At 36.5% G+C, this 15,422-nt stretch overlaps 1 protein-coding gene across 1 annotated transcript; it reads left to right on the top strand.

Moving 5' to 3' along the window:
- The first annotated feature begins 241 nt into the window (after positions 1-241).
- LOC145642097 (calcineurin-binding protein 1-like) lies at positions 242-15,422 on the top strand. The gene is made up of 19 exons (XM_081693181.1): positions 242-400; positions 536-610; positions 1,421-1,540; positions 1,626-1,666; positions 4,388-4,599; positions 4,748-6,597; positions 8,288-8,503; positions 8,598-9,188; positions 9,314-9,546; positions 9,629-9,839; positions 9,994-10,149; positions 10,516-10,673; positions 10,770-10,962; positions 11,374-11,744; positions 11,939-12,119; positions 13,200-13,432; positions 13,730-14,375; positions 14,830-14,908; positions 15,082-15,422. Exons 1-19 carry the CDS (start codon positions 398-400, stop codon positions 15,336-15,338), a joined length of 5,826 nt encoding a protein of 1,941 aa, XP_081549307.1. The 5' UTR covers positions 242-397; the 3' UTR covers positions 15,339-15,422.

The following is a 15,422-nucleotide window of genomic DNA, read 5'->3' as shown; positions in this document are numbered from 1 at the left end:
ATCAGCATTTGTATCACATACAAAATATACTAATACATATATTTCACACATACCGACACAAAGACATTCTTTATTGGATTATATTTTGGCAATAAGTTTCTAATAAAAATGCATAATGTTATTAAAGTAAATAATATTCAATCACTAATCTACTCTATCTTTTTCTTGTTTCTCTAATTTATCGACTCCTAAAAAAGACAAACACCGTAATATTTCGGACGAATACTTCAGTTGTCAAAAATACCAAGTTCCCAGTTCTCAACTCTTCGCACTCAATTCCGCGCCTAAAATTCTCTTCACTCCAGAAATAAATTTACGAACAAATTCTGCAATCCCCAAATTCCAACTATGGCTCTCCAATTTCTATAAACCCTAAAATCACACAACATCAGGAACAATGGTAATTTGATTCATATATTAGTATTTTTGTCATCATTCTTTGTTCATGTTAATTTATCGACTGAATCATAATTTGGGCTTGAAATCAATTTTTTGCTGAAATTTAGTGTTTTTGTTGATTACCCTTTTATTGCAGTTTGCAATTTCCGCCATTAATGATACTGATTCGAAGAACCAGTGGGAACCATTAGCTCCTACCAAAGAAGCTCAGGTACCCTTTTCTGGGTTTTAAAAATTACTTTTATGATATGAGTTTATTCAATTCTATAAATTTATGCCGCCCTTTTGTATTGATTTCTACGAGTATATGTTATGCTATATAAATTTTTGGGTTTTTTCATTTGATCATGTTTGAGATATTTGTGAGGGGCATTGCTTGTATTTTGTGTTTGATATTTGAATTCTGCTGATTTTTGTGATTGATACTATAATAGCTATCTGGTTGATTGGTAGATTGTCATATGTTGTCGGTGAAGATTTTCTTGTAAGGTTCAGGGGGACTCGTGTTTTCGCCTGTGGCAGTTTAGGTTGTTTGGGTCTGATGCATTTTGGAACTTTTCTGATGAAACCCTAATTTGGCTGACAATGTGACTTAAGATAAGCTGGTATGATATTATTGTAAAGGGCGTTGTGCTGATATGATATCGTTGTAAAGGGCATTGGGCTGATTATTGAAGTTGTATGCTGTTAATTACTTTAGTTATGTGAGTTATCTCAATTATAAGAGGGGATTTCACTGATGATTAATTGGTACGCATAGGATTTTGGATGAAATGAGTTTTCAAAAGAAAAAAAATGAAATTGTGATCGGGGAGAGGATACCATTTTCCTGAACTTGTTAGTTTTTAATGTGAGGACCTAAGGATTTGGTGCTGATTTATAGTTGTTGTTCCTGCTGGCTTAGTTATATTTTGATTCTAAATCTCCTTATGTTAAGCTAGCTCCTTGTGTTCTTGAATTCTGACCATAGTAGACATCCTTTTTCCAATAAAATTCACTCTCATGATTCTGTTCGGTACAGGAGTTCCACCTTACGCAAACTTATCACGATGGACTCTTGAAGTTGCAAGCTAAAGACTATAAAAAGGCACGTGAATATCTGGAAGCTGTTGTCAAAGATCCTCTGGTGTCTACTACTCAGGTGATTCTTCACTCACATATTTTGATCTAAGTATAGCTTCCTTATAAGCTTGGATGAGGAATCATGAGATCATTTTTATCTTTAGGTGGAGAGTACTGCAAGTGATGGCCATCTCTTACAACTCAAGTAAGCTGTTGCAACCCCTTAATATACTGCACACAATATCTCTTTGCGTGAATGTGTTTATGCTTTGGACATTTTCCAATTCATTTTAGATCCATATCTTCCTAGAGTAATCAACTAATCATTGCCTTCTTATCTTTCCCTTCTTTTTTTTTTCCTTTTCCTCTAGGTGTGTACGGTTTTCTTCATGACTATAAACTGACTGTATGACCTAGCTACGTTTTAAATAAACTGTATCACATCCTCTTATATTCTATTGAACAGTTGTTGGTTACAATTAACTTTATTTCATATTATAAATTTGTATTGTTTATCTCATATACATCCATCTTCGCTAAAGGTTGTGACTTGTAAAGAGTGCTTGTGGTAATCATGCAAGACTTTACCATTCCCATGCAACTATGGTTCTAGACCTTGAAGCATCATATTTTTTTAACAGTTACCAGACACCAGCAGTAATTATAAAATTTGCAGTCACCTTTCCCCGAAGTTTTGTGCTGTATATATAAATAAGTTTAGTTCTTGCATAGGCTTTAAGTTTGGTATAAAATTATTGGAAATTAATTTCCCCATTTCTTCATTGATCTGGAGCTAACTAAAAAATTCAACTAGGTATGGACAAGATCCATATTCTGGACCCATAGATCAAAATAATGTAAAAACTGTTAATTGTATGTAACTCTCTTAATGTCTGACTGTCTGTCTGAACCTCTCTCATCCTCCTACCAATATACCTTCATTAGTGTCAATCCTTTTTCACTGTGGTTAACAGGTAATCTTTATTAAGCAAGAACTACAGTTTGTGACCTGATTTGTGGCTTATTCGTTTGTGTACTTCATTAACTTAGTTTTTCACACCATCTTTCCTCCCCTGGTTTCCTGAAGAAGTTTTAAATAGATAAGTGCTAGGGTTTGTTCCTGGGTGCATCACCACATTCTAAGGTTTTTGAACCTACTATGGCCCCTGATACTATGTATTTGATTGAGACTGCGGGGACAATTATCCACATTGCTTGCAATAGTGGTTTTGCTACCATGTTGCCACCATGACCGCATTCAAGATGGAATTCCTTCATTGAGCCCCTTGGCCCATCTTCATTTATGGTGTCCTAGTGCATCAGAACTCAGAAGTTGTGTTGGGGGCATTTGAGACTGGCTTTTTTTAATTATACAGTGAGCTATCACAATTCAGACCTTGGCCAGTAGACCATTGTTGGTTTGTTGGTTTGAATATCATGGCTACATTGAGATATTTGACGTATTGTCCACTGCATCTCCCCTATACATGATTACATGGTCATTTATAGTTTCATGGAAGCAATGATAGCAAGGGTTAACTTTTCTTCTTATTTTGATTCACTTTTTATCTTGCCCAGAAAGGGAAACTTAACCCCATAGTGGGGATTATAATCAATGTTTGTAATGCTTGGTGGGGCTGATTATTTATAAAGGGGAGGGAGAATGCAAATAAAGTAAAATCAAAAGATAATCGAAGGGAACCATCTCTTTGCAATATCATTCTTGATTCAGAAAATGCTGAATCAAAACAACCCCTAATTTCTTGCGGCATGTCTGACACTCTGACAGAGTTATAGGTAATATACTTAGAAATGCTAAATCTGTAATTGATTAAGGCTATCTGTCAATAGAGTGAAATGCTAACTACAGGGTAATTGTTACAAAATATGGCATTGGGAGCTAGAGAGGTCTCAATGTACCTAATTTTTAATCCTAAGCAGTATTAGACATGCTGCAAAAGATTGATATTCATAGAATTTAAGCTTGTGCTCATACATCAAAAATAATTTTTAGGTTCAGGCGTTCAGCCATATGAATTAAGTGGTCGTCAACTCGTCATCATGTAATTCTGCTATTCTCAATCTGTTGATGAGAGATGCATAAGTCTGTATTTTGACAAAATAATGATGGATTTAGGATATGTTCTCCTCAACTTATTAATATAGTTGTTGCAAAAATGAGTTTTTTTTCAAAAATAAAAATAAGTCCTGTAAAAATAAGTCAAGATCAGAAAAAGTAAGTTAGTTCAGAACTGTGGCAGAACTGTGCCACTGTGGTGAAGAAAGGAGATAAGGAGACTTATTTCTACCCCCCTGCTGAAGTCTTTGAAGCTTATGCAAATGAGATCCCAAGGCACCATACTGCAGCTTAACCTCTTTGATGAGCTGCTTCCTGTTGTTCCCTGTACTCAGATTGATACACGCAGGATGTCTTTTGTCTATGTAGCTATTACAAACTTATCTTATCCTTTAGCTCTTTTATCTGTTTCTATGTTTCCTATCTTTCAAAGCAGGAAATGGTTGCTACACATGCGCCATTATGCTTTGCTTTTGCTCGAGCGTTTAAAATTGCTCTAATATAATATATTTCTATTTTGCGTAAAAAAAAGTTAGTTCAGAAAATTTACGTTTTTTTTAATGATTTTTTTAAAGCAAAAAAAATCTGAGGAGAACAAGGCATTAAGTGATAAATGTAAGATAAGCATTTTATGATGATACAATCCTCCACTTTTATAAAATACCTTAAAATTTATTGTTTTTTGAGTAATAGATATCTGCAGCAATGTAGTGCTTTTATTTATTGATTAATGTCATCTGGCCAGTCATTTTGCAGTTCCATGAGATATATGCATATTGATTCATTTTTTAATCTTATTTTTTTTTATTCATTTTCTAATTAATTTTTTTCAAATCTCATTTCTGACAGGTTTTTGGCCCTGAAGAACCTTGCTACTGTTTTCTTGCAACAAGGTTCTGCACATTATGAAAGTGCATTGCACTGTTATCTGCAAGCAGTGGAAATTGATACTAAAGATTCTGTTGTCTGGAATCAGCTGGGTACGCTGGCTTGTTCCATGGGTTTATTGAGTATATCTCGTTGGGCATTTGAGCAAGGGCTTGTTTGCAGTCCTAACAATTGTAAGCACTACTCGGTCCCTTTTATAGCTGATGCTCTTTACTGATACATGCTATTAATTGAACTGGTTTGCTGCTTCTACAAGTACTTCTGCCTTTTCTATTTTTTCAAGAAAGAAGTGTTATTGTGTCTTTTTTATGGTGTATTCAGGGAATTGCATGGAGAAACTTTTAGAGGTGCTTATTGCTATTGGAGATGAAGTTGCAAGCCTTTCTGTTGCAGAATTAATTTTGCGCCATTGGCCATCGCATGCTCGAGCTTCACACGTCAAGATAACTATTGAAGAGTCAGAACCAATACCTTTTGCTCCAAGAGGCATTGATAAGCTGGAACCAGAGCATGCCAGACTTAAATTTGTTGACAAGAGAAAAGCATCCAACAGTGATCTGGACATGGACAATGTGCCGAAGAGGTTGAACCAGATGATTGAATTACAGTTAAAAGAACTCTCGTGGACAGCTCTTGCGGATATTGTCTTGGGACTCTTGAATTCACTTGATGGATCAAATTCTGAGACAGCAGTTGAAAATTCTAATTTGTCTGGAAATATGAGAATAGCAATCTGCTTACCTTCAAAGCAGGAAGATGCTGAAATGCCTTTTGCGTCTTCTTCTCAAAACATCTCAAATGGTGAGTGTGATACAAGACAGGAAAATATTACTGATAAAAAAGAATTGCATTATTCTGAAGAACAAATATTTGAAAGACGAAGCACTCGTTTGGTAAGCCTTAGGAGTCAGAAAACAGGAAAGGAAGATGCAGAATTCTCTGGGAATAAAGACATGGAGAAAGTTGTAATTCATTCTTTACAACCTTTCATCATAAGTGGACAGCAGATTAAGGATTTGGATTACTCTTCAATTCATTCTCTGGAGAATGAATGGCAAGATGTACAAAATTTTGTGATTGAAACTTCAAAAAATTATGGGGCTCATCACTTGGGACATTTGCTTTTGGAAGAGGTTGCAAAAAGAGAACCTTTAAATCGTGATGCATTTATGAAATTTTTAGAGATGGAAAAATTGACGAGGCTTTGGGGATGTGATAGAACGCCTGAATGCAGTCTCTTTCTCGCTGAGTTATATCATGATCTGGGATCATGTTCACCCACATCATCTAAAATGTCTGAGTTTATGCACGAGGCATCCTTCCATCTATCAAAAATTGTAGAATCAGTTGCTCTGGAATGGCCTGTGGATTTAGGTGTTAATTGGGGTAAAGTTTGCTCTAAGGATGGTGAGACTACAGAAGACTGTGTTCAAGGTTCCTTTGACTGTCCTCAACGGCCAAAATCATCAGTGCATGCACGGATTTTGACTGAGAAAAGTTCTTTTTGGGTACGATTTTATTGGTTAAGCGGTCTTGTGTCGATCTGGGAAGGTAATAGATTGAGGGCTCATGAAGAGTTTTCAACTTCTTTATCCCTTTTGGAAAACAACAGAAACTTGAATGATATACCTGGTTCTGTTCAATTGCCTCACTGCAAGGTTAATAAAGAGTTGACTACTGATAAAATACTACATGAAATCAATCTGTTAGAAGTTCAGTTTCTGCTGAAGAATGATGTTGCTGAAATGCTTGAGAAAGAATTGTATATGGAATGCATAGCCTTGCTTGCTCCACTTTTGCTGTCCACAAAAGGTGTTGATGTGGATGTTGCGCCTGCAACTGATAAATATGAGGGAGTTACCACTAGTGAACTATCAGCATTAGATGTTTTGATCAAAGCCTGTGAAAAGGTCAATCCTCTGAATGTGGAGGTATACCTTAATTGTCAGAAACGCAAACTCCAATTACTCATGGTTGCAGCTGGGATGGAAGACTTTGTAGCCTCATGTGATCTATCTTGTGAGAAGACGGCTCGAAAAGTAATGTCTTATGGAACAGAATCAAAAGATACTTTATCAAACAACTATTTTGATTCAATTGCAGAGCAAGTCAAGGCAATTTCAGAATGTGCATCTCAGGTGAAGAGTTTTATTGATCAACACAGAGATCTGGTAATGACTTTATCCTTATTAAATGCTGACATTTCTTTGCCTTACTTTTCCTTCGTGTTCAGTCACACCAAGCAAAAAAAAAAAGAAAGTTGGAATAATTTTGTTGGGAGCAAAAGATTAGAGGGTCTCTATTGATTTACATCCTTATCTATGCATAATTTATTGGAGAGGACATCATTATAAAGAATTTGTAACAAATACCTCTGTGGAAAGATATAAGCATAAAGAGAGTATTATGTCATTCTAAAACAATTCTAAAACACAGATATCTTGAAGGAACCTGAGTATATAGTGCTAAGATGTCCCAAATCTCTATAAAACATCATGTCCTAACACAACTACACAAGCATTAGAATTTTTTAACAAGTGATTTTTTCGGAAATTATATATATGTTGCTTTGGCGCTGCCGCGCTGGAGGCAAGTTTACACCATCCCAGAATCATAATTCTTAAAATTTTCTGTTCAAGAAAAGGTCTTTCTAAATGCTTTTCACATTAGAGATATTGTAAGAAGCCATCTATAATACATAACATGTTTCTACTTCATAGTAGTATTTTGCAGCTAAGTGCATTTGGTGGGAGTTGATATCGGTGTCAGACTTCCAGATAATTTATATAGTTTGCAAAGTCAGTTTTTGTGCTGCTGTTGACCGAGTATTGTATACTTGCTCTTCCTGTCAACCTCCCCCCTTCCCCTCTTCCTTGCTTGTCGTTAAGGTGTTGGAAGCTACTGAGCTCGGTTGTTCTAGTTAGAAAGAGAGAAATGGATGTTTCCGGAATGGTGGGGAAGGAGGCCCTCCCTACTTCAATGGAAAGGGGCTCACACACACACACTCGACACACCCAAACCAAAAAAGGAAGAATAATGTAATCCTTTTAGGTTTTGGGATGAGTTTTAAGAAATCCTCATATGCATACACACCATCAACTTGTGTATTGGCAAGTGGGAAGAGATTTAGGTTACTGTGACTTATAAAATGGATGAAGAAGGATATTATGGAAAGCTAATCTGATATTGATGGTTTGTAGTTTGGTGTGGTTCTAGCAAGTTACCTTCTGGGCTATACAGTATACTTTTTAATAGAACAATGTGATGCTGAAATTTTTAATCAATCAATTACGTAAACGCTGTTCTGAAATTTTTATTAATTAACCACCTGGAGTTTTATTTAGAATAAGTACCATTCAAAGATATTTGTTTGCTTTCTTGTTGTGAAAGGGTATGTGGTTCATTGGGCGTTGAATTTGTTGTGCATGTTGGCTAAAAAACAAAAATAATAAACTTTCTCATTTCTCCCTGGCATGTCTAATGGTAGCAGGCACATTATTACTAAATTAGTTGTGTATAAAGGAATTATACTCGTAGACCAAATTAATTATGGCTTGCATTGGTTCACAAGACAACTTTTTTCTAATAAACCTTAAGATACCTCAAATTCCAATGACAAATTTGATAGTATTGTGTTTCTGTGTCAAAATATATCAACTCAAGGTTAATTGATGATCCCTTTATCTACATATCATGTCATAGTAGAAATTGGATTCTGATACCATTATGTGGTTATGTATGCATGTTTACCTTTCGCAAGCTTTAACTATTCAATGTCCAACCTTTTTTGTATGTGTGCATGCTTCTACTAGCTTTGAAGGTTACTTTTACAGCTACTCATATCTGAATTTATTGTTACAGAGGGATATCAATATCCCAAGAAGCAGTATTGCTGATATCCAGGCTTTGTTGTTGGCACTGATGTGCAACATTGCAAGAATGAGCTTTTGCAAGAAACCTTCTGGCGTCTCGAGTCCAGATCATGGAGAATTGAAGCGAAAATGTTTCTTTGTCAATGCAGCAATTGCATTCTGCAAGCTTCAACACCTGGATCTGACAATCCCCATTAAAACTCAAGTGAGTAATCTGTGTCAAGTCTTCTCCAGATCATTTTTCTAAGGTTCATGCAATTTTGCAAATTCTTCAATGTTCTTTACCCATCTTGTATCAGGTTGATTTAATTTTAACAATCCATGATGTGCTTGCCGAGTATGGGTTGTGTTGTGTTGGTGAAGATGGCGAAGGGGTGGATGGAACATTTCTTAAACTTGCTATTAAACATTTGTTGGCTATAAAACTTAAGTCTAGTCACCATTCTTTGAGCAAAGAATCCAATGGATCTCATGATGATGCAAGGATGTCTGCGGATGGGCCAAGTGCAGGAATTAGTCCACCTAAGGAAGTCTTTACAGGACCTAATGAATTAATAGTTCCTGATACTTATTCCTCTGCTGAAAGCGAACAGGGAAATGGCATAGAGGATGTTCCAATCAACAAATTGAGCAATTGGGAAGAACAAAGCAAGCCGGATTCTCCTTCTGGGTCTGAACTTTCTGAAGATGAAAAAGAAGAACTTGAATCAGCAATTGATAATGCCTTGAATCAGTGCTTTTTCTGTCTTTATGGTCTAAATCTCCGTTCTGAATCAGGCTTTGAGGATGATTTGGCGGTGCATAGAAACACTAGTCAGGCAGACTATCAGTCCAAAGAGCAGTGTGCTGATGTGTTCAAATATATACTGCCATATGCGAAGGCTTCAACTGTTAGTTTCTTTCTTAATCCCTCTGTATGTTTTAAAATAATAGCCCATATGCGTACTTATTATCACTACTCTTTAACTCTTTTTTCTATGTTTGTTGTTGCAACTTGCAATATCATTCATTTCAGAAAACAGGGCTGCTCAAGCTCCGAAGAGTGCTGAGAGCCATACGCAAACATTTTCCTCAGCCACCAGATGATGTTCTTGCTGGAAATCCTATTGATAAATATTTAGATGATCCAAATCTCTGTGAAGATAAACTCTCAGAGGTGGCAGGATCTGATGAATTTCTCGAATCAATAGTCAAAGCTATATTTCTTGATACAGGAATCCTCAACCAGAAAAAGATTTCAGTTGGAAGGTAAATTAATTGCATTGCTACTTGAATTTATTCTCTTGCTTTCTTCTTCAATAAATCGTTACTATTGATGTTATGACTACAGCTGCGAGCCTTATATGGAGGTTTATAGCGACCTGTACTATCTTTTGGCTCAGTCTGAGGAAGCAAGTGCTACTGATAAATGGCCTGGCTTTGTTCTCACCAAGGAAGGGGAGGACTATGTTCAGCAGAACGCTAATGTTTCCAAGTATGATTTATTGTTTAATCCTTTGCGCTTTGAGAGTTGGCAGCGTCTTGCCAATGTTTATGATGAGGTAAGACAGATCTATTTTATTGTCAAAACCACCGAAGCCTTCTTTAACAAGTTTTTTTTAACCCCTGTTAATTCTATGAGCAAATGTTAAATTAGAATAATGAGAGGGTATTTTCTGCTATATATTGAAGGTAAGTCTCTCTTTGGTGAAACAGGAGGTAGATTTATTGCTAAATGATGGGAGCAAGAATATAAATGTAACTGGATGGAGAAAGAATGCTTCATTGCCTCAAAGAGTGGAGACAAGTAGGAGGAGGAGCCGACGGTGCCTATTAATGAGTTTGGCTTTGGCTAAGACTTCAGAACAACAGGTAATATGCCTTCTTCGCCATGGCTTTGACCTTGTGGATAAGCTTCTCAAGCTGACAACCATCTTACTTCCTTGTATTGACCAAGATGTATTGAGTTCTTGCCTCAAAACAAAAGTGTGAAGGTTGGGACGTTGAAGTGTAAGAGTTTATCAGCTACTAGTATTGTAGTAGTACCCATATTTTTCCATTTGAGTATCAACTAATTATCTCTCAATCCAATTGGAGGGTGTTGGGGGGGGGGGGGGGGTGGAGAGGGTTGGGGGAAGTTTCTTCTTTTGTTTTATTTTTCAATTTTTTCTAAAGGTACTGGCACCCTACAAGGTCTGACTTTCTTATATTTTGCTATTCTTCCGATGTAAACTACAGAGTGAGATACACGAGATGTTGGCACTGGTGTATTATGATGGTCTTCAGAATGTCGTACCATTTTATGATCAAAGATCTGTTGCGCCAAGTAAAGATGCAACTTGGATGATGTTTTGTAAAAATGCAAAGAAACATTTTGAGAAGGCTTTTGCACACAGGTACCTTCTGGTCTTTTTGTTCCTCATCATGTATACCCTGTTTTATTAATATTGGAATTGGTTCTAAGTTTTATGGGTTTTAATTTGTGGTCTTAGGCAGGATTGGTCACATGCATTTTATTTGGGGAAAATTTGTCAAAAGCTGGAATGTTCCCCAGAGCTATCACTCTCATATTATGACAAGGCTATTGTTATAAACCCATCAGCAGTTGATGCGATTTATAGGATGCATGCTTCTCGCTTGAAATTACTTCACACATGTCAGAGGACAAATGTTGAAAATCTTAAGGTGGTATCTCATTTATCTTATATAGAACTGTTATTTATTTTTTCAACCAATTCTATGTTTGGGCATGGAAAGGAATGTTTTTACCAGAAGGATATATTCAGAAGCTATTTTCTTAATCTGCTAGAGTGCTAGCAGTGCGACTATCTTGCTCTTTCCATCCTAAAATAATCATCAGTCTTTAAAAAGTTTACCTGATAAACTAGAACTTTCTGTATATAGTGATTATTTGATTTTGTAAGGCTTGACTTTATCATGCCATGTTTCCTCAAAGTCTTTGCACTTGCATGGCATCTTTGAGGAATACTGTTAAGCTCGATTTGCTGGCTCGGGTGTCTTTTCAGCCTTCACTGGACAGTTTCTGGAATTTTCTTTTGAAGTCTCTGCAAATTGACTTTGCTCTATTTGATCTAGGTTTTTGCAGATTATTCCTTCAATCAGACCACCAAAGAGAAAGTAATGAATATTCTTGATAAAGTAGAAATTGATAGGAAGGAGGATATCCTATCTGGTCATGATGGCCCTAACCTTGAGAAAGTTCATCAATTGGATGAACCCTGGCGCATGCTGTACAATGATTGCCTTTCTGCTCTTGAGATATGTGTGGAAGGGGATCTTAAGCATTATCACAAAGCTAGATACATGCTTGCTCAAGGATTTTACAAAAGAGGTGGAATTGGGGATCTTCAGAAGGCAAAGGATGAGATGTCTTTCTGCTTCAAGTCATCACGCTCTTCCTTTACAATTAACATGTGGGAGATTGATAGTTCTGCAAAAAAAGGAAGGTTTAAACTCCATCCATTCTGTATTAAATTACCTTTCCTCCTTAATCTTGACGATGCCTTTCATTTCCGTGGGGCAAAAATATTAGCATATGTGGCCCAATTTACTATTTTAGGACTTCATGAAAAGTTTGTGGATATTCTATAGACTGTAAAAGCATTTAAAGGGGCTTTACCTGTCTTGTCTTTGGTATCAGACGAAAAGCACCTGCTGTTGCTGGGAGCAAAAAGGTCCTTGAAGTTAACTTGCCAGAAAGTTCTAGGAAATTTATAACTTGCATAAGGAAGTACTTGCTATTCTATTTGAAACTCCTGGAGGAGACTGGAGACCTTTGCACCCTTGATCGAGCATATGTTACTATCCGAGCTGATAAGCGGGTACGTAGATTAATTCTTTTAGTATTCTCATGTTGTACTGTTGCCTATGATCTCTTCCTTCTCGCTAGTATTAATTTATAATTTTATAATGAATACTAGGCTAAACTAGAAACAAAAGAAGTTATTGGGTTAGAATCATAGAAGACCAACAATGTTTCAAATGTGTAGTACATATGCTTAAGAGATATTCTCAATTGAGTGGGGCCAGATGGGTGATTGTTTTAATTACTTTCTTCTGTGAAGAGAAGCTACTACATATTGAAATTCCCCCCCTTGCAAATCACTCGTATAAGAGCAGAAAAGGCTGACCTCCATAAAATTAATAGATCTCACTCCTATATTTTAACAAAATCTCACATGGGGTGTGAAAATGCTCCAAAATTGTAGCTGGACTATTCATCTAATACAGCACAACCACATTCTAGAGCTGATTTCATGAAAGTTAGCCAATTTCCCATCCTTTATACTTGAAAGGGTTTATTTCTGAAGTGTGAGTCCAACTTTCATCCCATCCATTCCTCTAGGGACTGACAACTGTAAGTGCTGAAATTAACTCAGAGATCTGAAAAGTTATAGAATTTTGAAACTTAATAGAGTCAGCCATTAACTAGCGTCCAACAAACACAGTGAAGACAAGCAACTTTGAATCCATCTCCTCCACCTAGGCTTTGGCGTCATTTTATCCTTGGCTGCCATTTTACGAATATTTATGCTTCCTACCCAAGTTGAAGGAATTTTGCATATCCAGTTTCTTTCTTTCTTCTCATTTAAATTTCCTTCTTTGTCTTGTTTTAATTTTTGGCTTATGAAATCTAGGGTCTTTGTTCTTTCTGTAGAAGTCATATAGCTCGTGTATTTAGTTGGTTTTCTCTTGCCCCTTTTCCTCCTTAGTCCTGGAAAAAGGAAAAGGAAAGGCCGGGTTTGAAGTTTGTCTTACAAATTAGAGATCTTTTCTGTTTTCTTCTTTTCTCTGTTGTTTATGTTATGGAGATTTTGATGCCAATATTCACTATAAGATTAATGCTGTGCCTACAATACATTGCTGATTTGAAATATTTACTCGTATGAATTTGGATCCAGTTCTCCTTATGCTTGGAAGATCTGGTTCCTGTGGCTCTTGGGAGGTACTTAAAGACTCTTATCTCATCCATGTCGTCAACTGATGCTGCTGCCTCTACTCCTGCAAAAAGCTCTCCCGAGCAGATACTTGAGAAGATGTTTACTTTGTTCATGGAGCAGGCAAGCCTTTGGCCTGATATTTGCAGTTCGACAGAAATTAAGTGCCCAGAACTGTCAGAAAGAACATTATATGGGTAATTTATGTTCAACCACTTATTTCTTTTATTGGTCTTCAGCAAGTTTATTTTGATATCTACATGCTACTATTGCTTGTTTCTTTCCCTTTTCAATGCTATATTTTCAGAATTCTAAATTTTTCATGGAGACTATCACAAAAATATGCTTGACTGTAATGTTATCTCCTATGTAATCAATTATCATGAACTCACTTTCAAACTAAGTCCCCTTATTGTACTCGATATTAGCAGTCAAATTTGAAATTGAACTGAAATGGGCAGATGCATTATTTTCTTTATCTGCTCTTAATGCAGTTATCTCCACCAATATCTATATTCATTGGAGAAAGATGTCAAGCTTGAAGTCCTTGAAGGCTTAAATGAGAAGATACGGAAACGTTGCAGAAATCCAAAACTGTCAAACGATAGCAGCTGCTCTGGGGTTTTCAAACATGCTTCTGTTGCCTGGTGCAGATCTCTTATAATCAATCTTGTTAAGATCACACCATTACATTCTAGTGCCTGTGGTGAAGCAACTGCTTCAGACAATGAGCAGCTTTTGTGTCTAGATTTGCAAGCCAAAGATTTCTGGTATCCTTCGTTTGGAAATTCAGCTCACGTTGCGATTCTTGAAACAAAATGGAATACATTATTGTCAAAATTTGAGCATGTTGTAGTCAAGAAAGCTTCAGAGGAAAATCTGGAAACGGCAAATTCTCTGCTGAGATCTACTTACAGCTTTTATCGTGATAGTTCATCGATCGTTCTCCTATCTGGTTTGAATCTCTTCTGGGTTCCAGCTCGACTGATCACAACTGGGCAGTTTAACCACAGTGCAGATGGGGTTGAAATTGTCGATGTGAGTGTACCACGGAAACTTTTATTGTGGGCATACACACTATTGCACGGGCGATGCCCAAGTATCTCTGCTGTTGTCAAGTACTGCGAAGAAAATGTTAAGGTACATGAACTATATTTTGCCGTATTCTGCAATCATGTATTCACTTTTAATTATGCATTCATAATTCATATAAGCAAACTTATTGTGTAAGTATTTTAGCATGCACTTTTGTGACCTTTTATTTTATATGTCCTTGAGTTGTATACAACCTTAGTTAGCTCACACAAGAACAAAGCTCAGGCTCCTCGTGTTTACAGCCCAAAGCTCAAATAAATACGTGCTCATCATTAATCCTAATTAATTCAACAACTTTCTATGCAAGCTTCTTTCAGATGGGAGCTCTATTGCTCAAATACTTATTGTATATAAACAAATTAAAAAAAAAAAACTGATATAATTTGAGTAATTTAAAGAACTATGCTTAGTATGCTGTAATTCCTGAGCCACAAATATCTCTTTCATTATGTTCTGCACCTCAAATTTCATTTTACCTAATGCTATCCTTTCATCCCAGACTAAAAGCAAAAAAGCAAGCAATGCCTTATCCTCGGCTTCCACCACCAGCCTGCCAACTGTTCCAACTCCTCAGTCAGGTATGTAAATCTTATTGATAAATTTTATGAACCTTATTGTTAGAAGAAAAATAGGTCTCTACACAACATACTGTATTATCTATGTGTAAAAGGCCATCTTTCTTTATGGTTCCCGTCCTGCTTCTAAATTCTTTTCTTTCTCCAATTGTTTCTTCATTGTATTGCTACTTTAGTTGTTGGTGGCTGTAAAGACGGTGTGGCAAGTCATGTTGGAAGCAGTGAAGCTGCAGGAATTGCTCCATTAGCTGATACGCAATCTTCCATTTTGCCTGAAGCGAGTAAAAATCCGGGAACAAACACTTCCCCTAACACAAATGACAGCCAAAAGATTCTATCCGCAGCTCAACAACTACACCATTGTAATAATACTACTGTCTCAGAAAGGAGAACTTTTGATCTTAATAGTGACGCAGAACCTGAAAGAAATTGAAATTTTTGACATGATGAACTGGCCTTTTTGTGCATTATTTATATATATTGGGTGAAATAAGGCAATTTTCACGTTCACATTGTA

This window comes from Chenopodium album, chromosome 8, assembly GCF_948465745.1.
Source record: "Chenopodium album chromosome 8, dcCheAlbu1.1, whole genome shotgun sequence".
In the NCBI taxonomy this organism is placed as follows: domain Eukaryota; kingdom Viridiplantae; phylum Streptophyta; class Magnoliopsida; order Caryophyllales; family Amaranthaceae; genus Chenopodium; species Chenopodium album.
Note: the sequence above shows the minus strand (reverse complement) of the source record. Positions and strands in the feature narration are given on the sequence as shown.

Bases quoted from the DNA above. Each gene is read 5' to 3' on its own strand.
- LOC145642097 (XM_081693181.1), top strand. The intron at 4,600-4,747 runs GTAAGCACTACT...TGGTGTATTCAG, and splicing joins TGTTTGCAGTCCTAACAATT to GGAATTGCATGGAGAAACTT. The intron at 10,150-10,515 runs GTAATATGCCTT...TGTAAACTACAG, and splicing joins CTAAGACTTCAGAACAACAG to AGTGAGATACACGAGATGTT.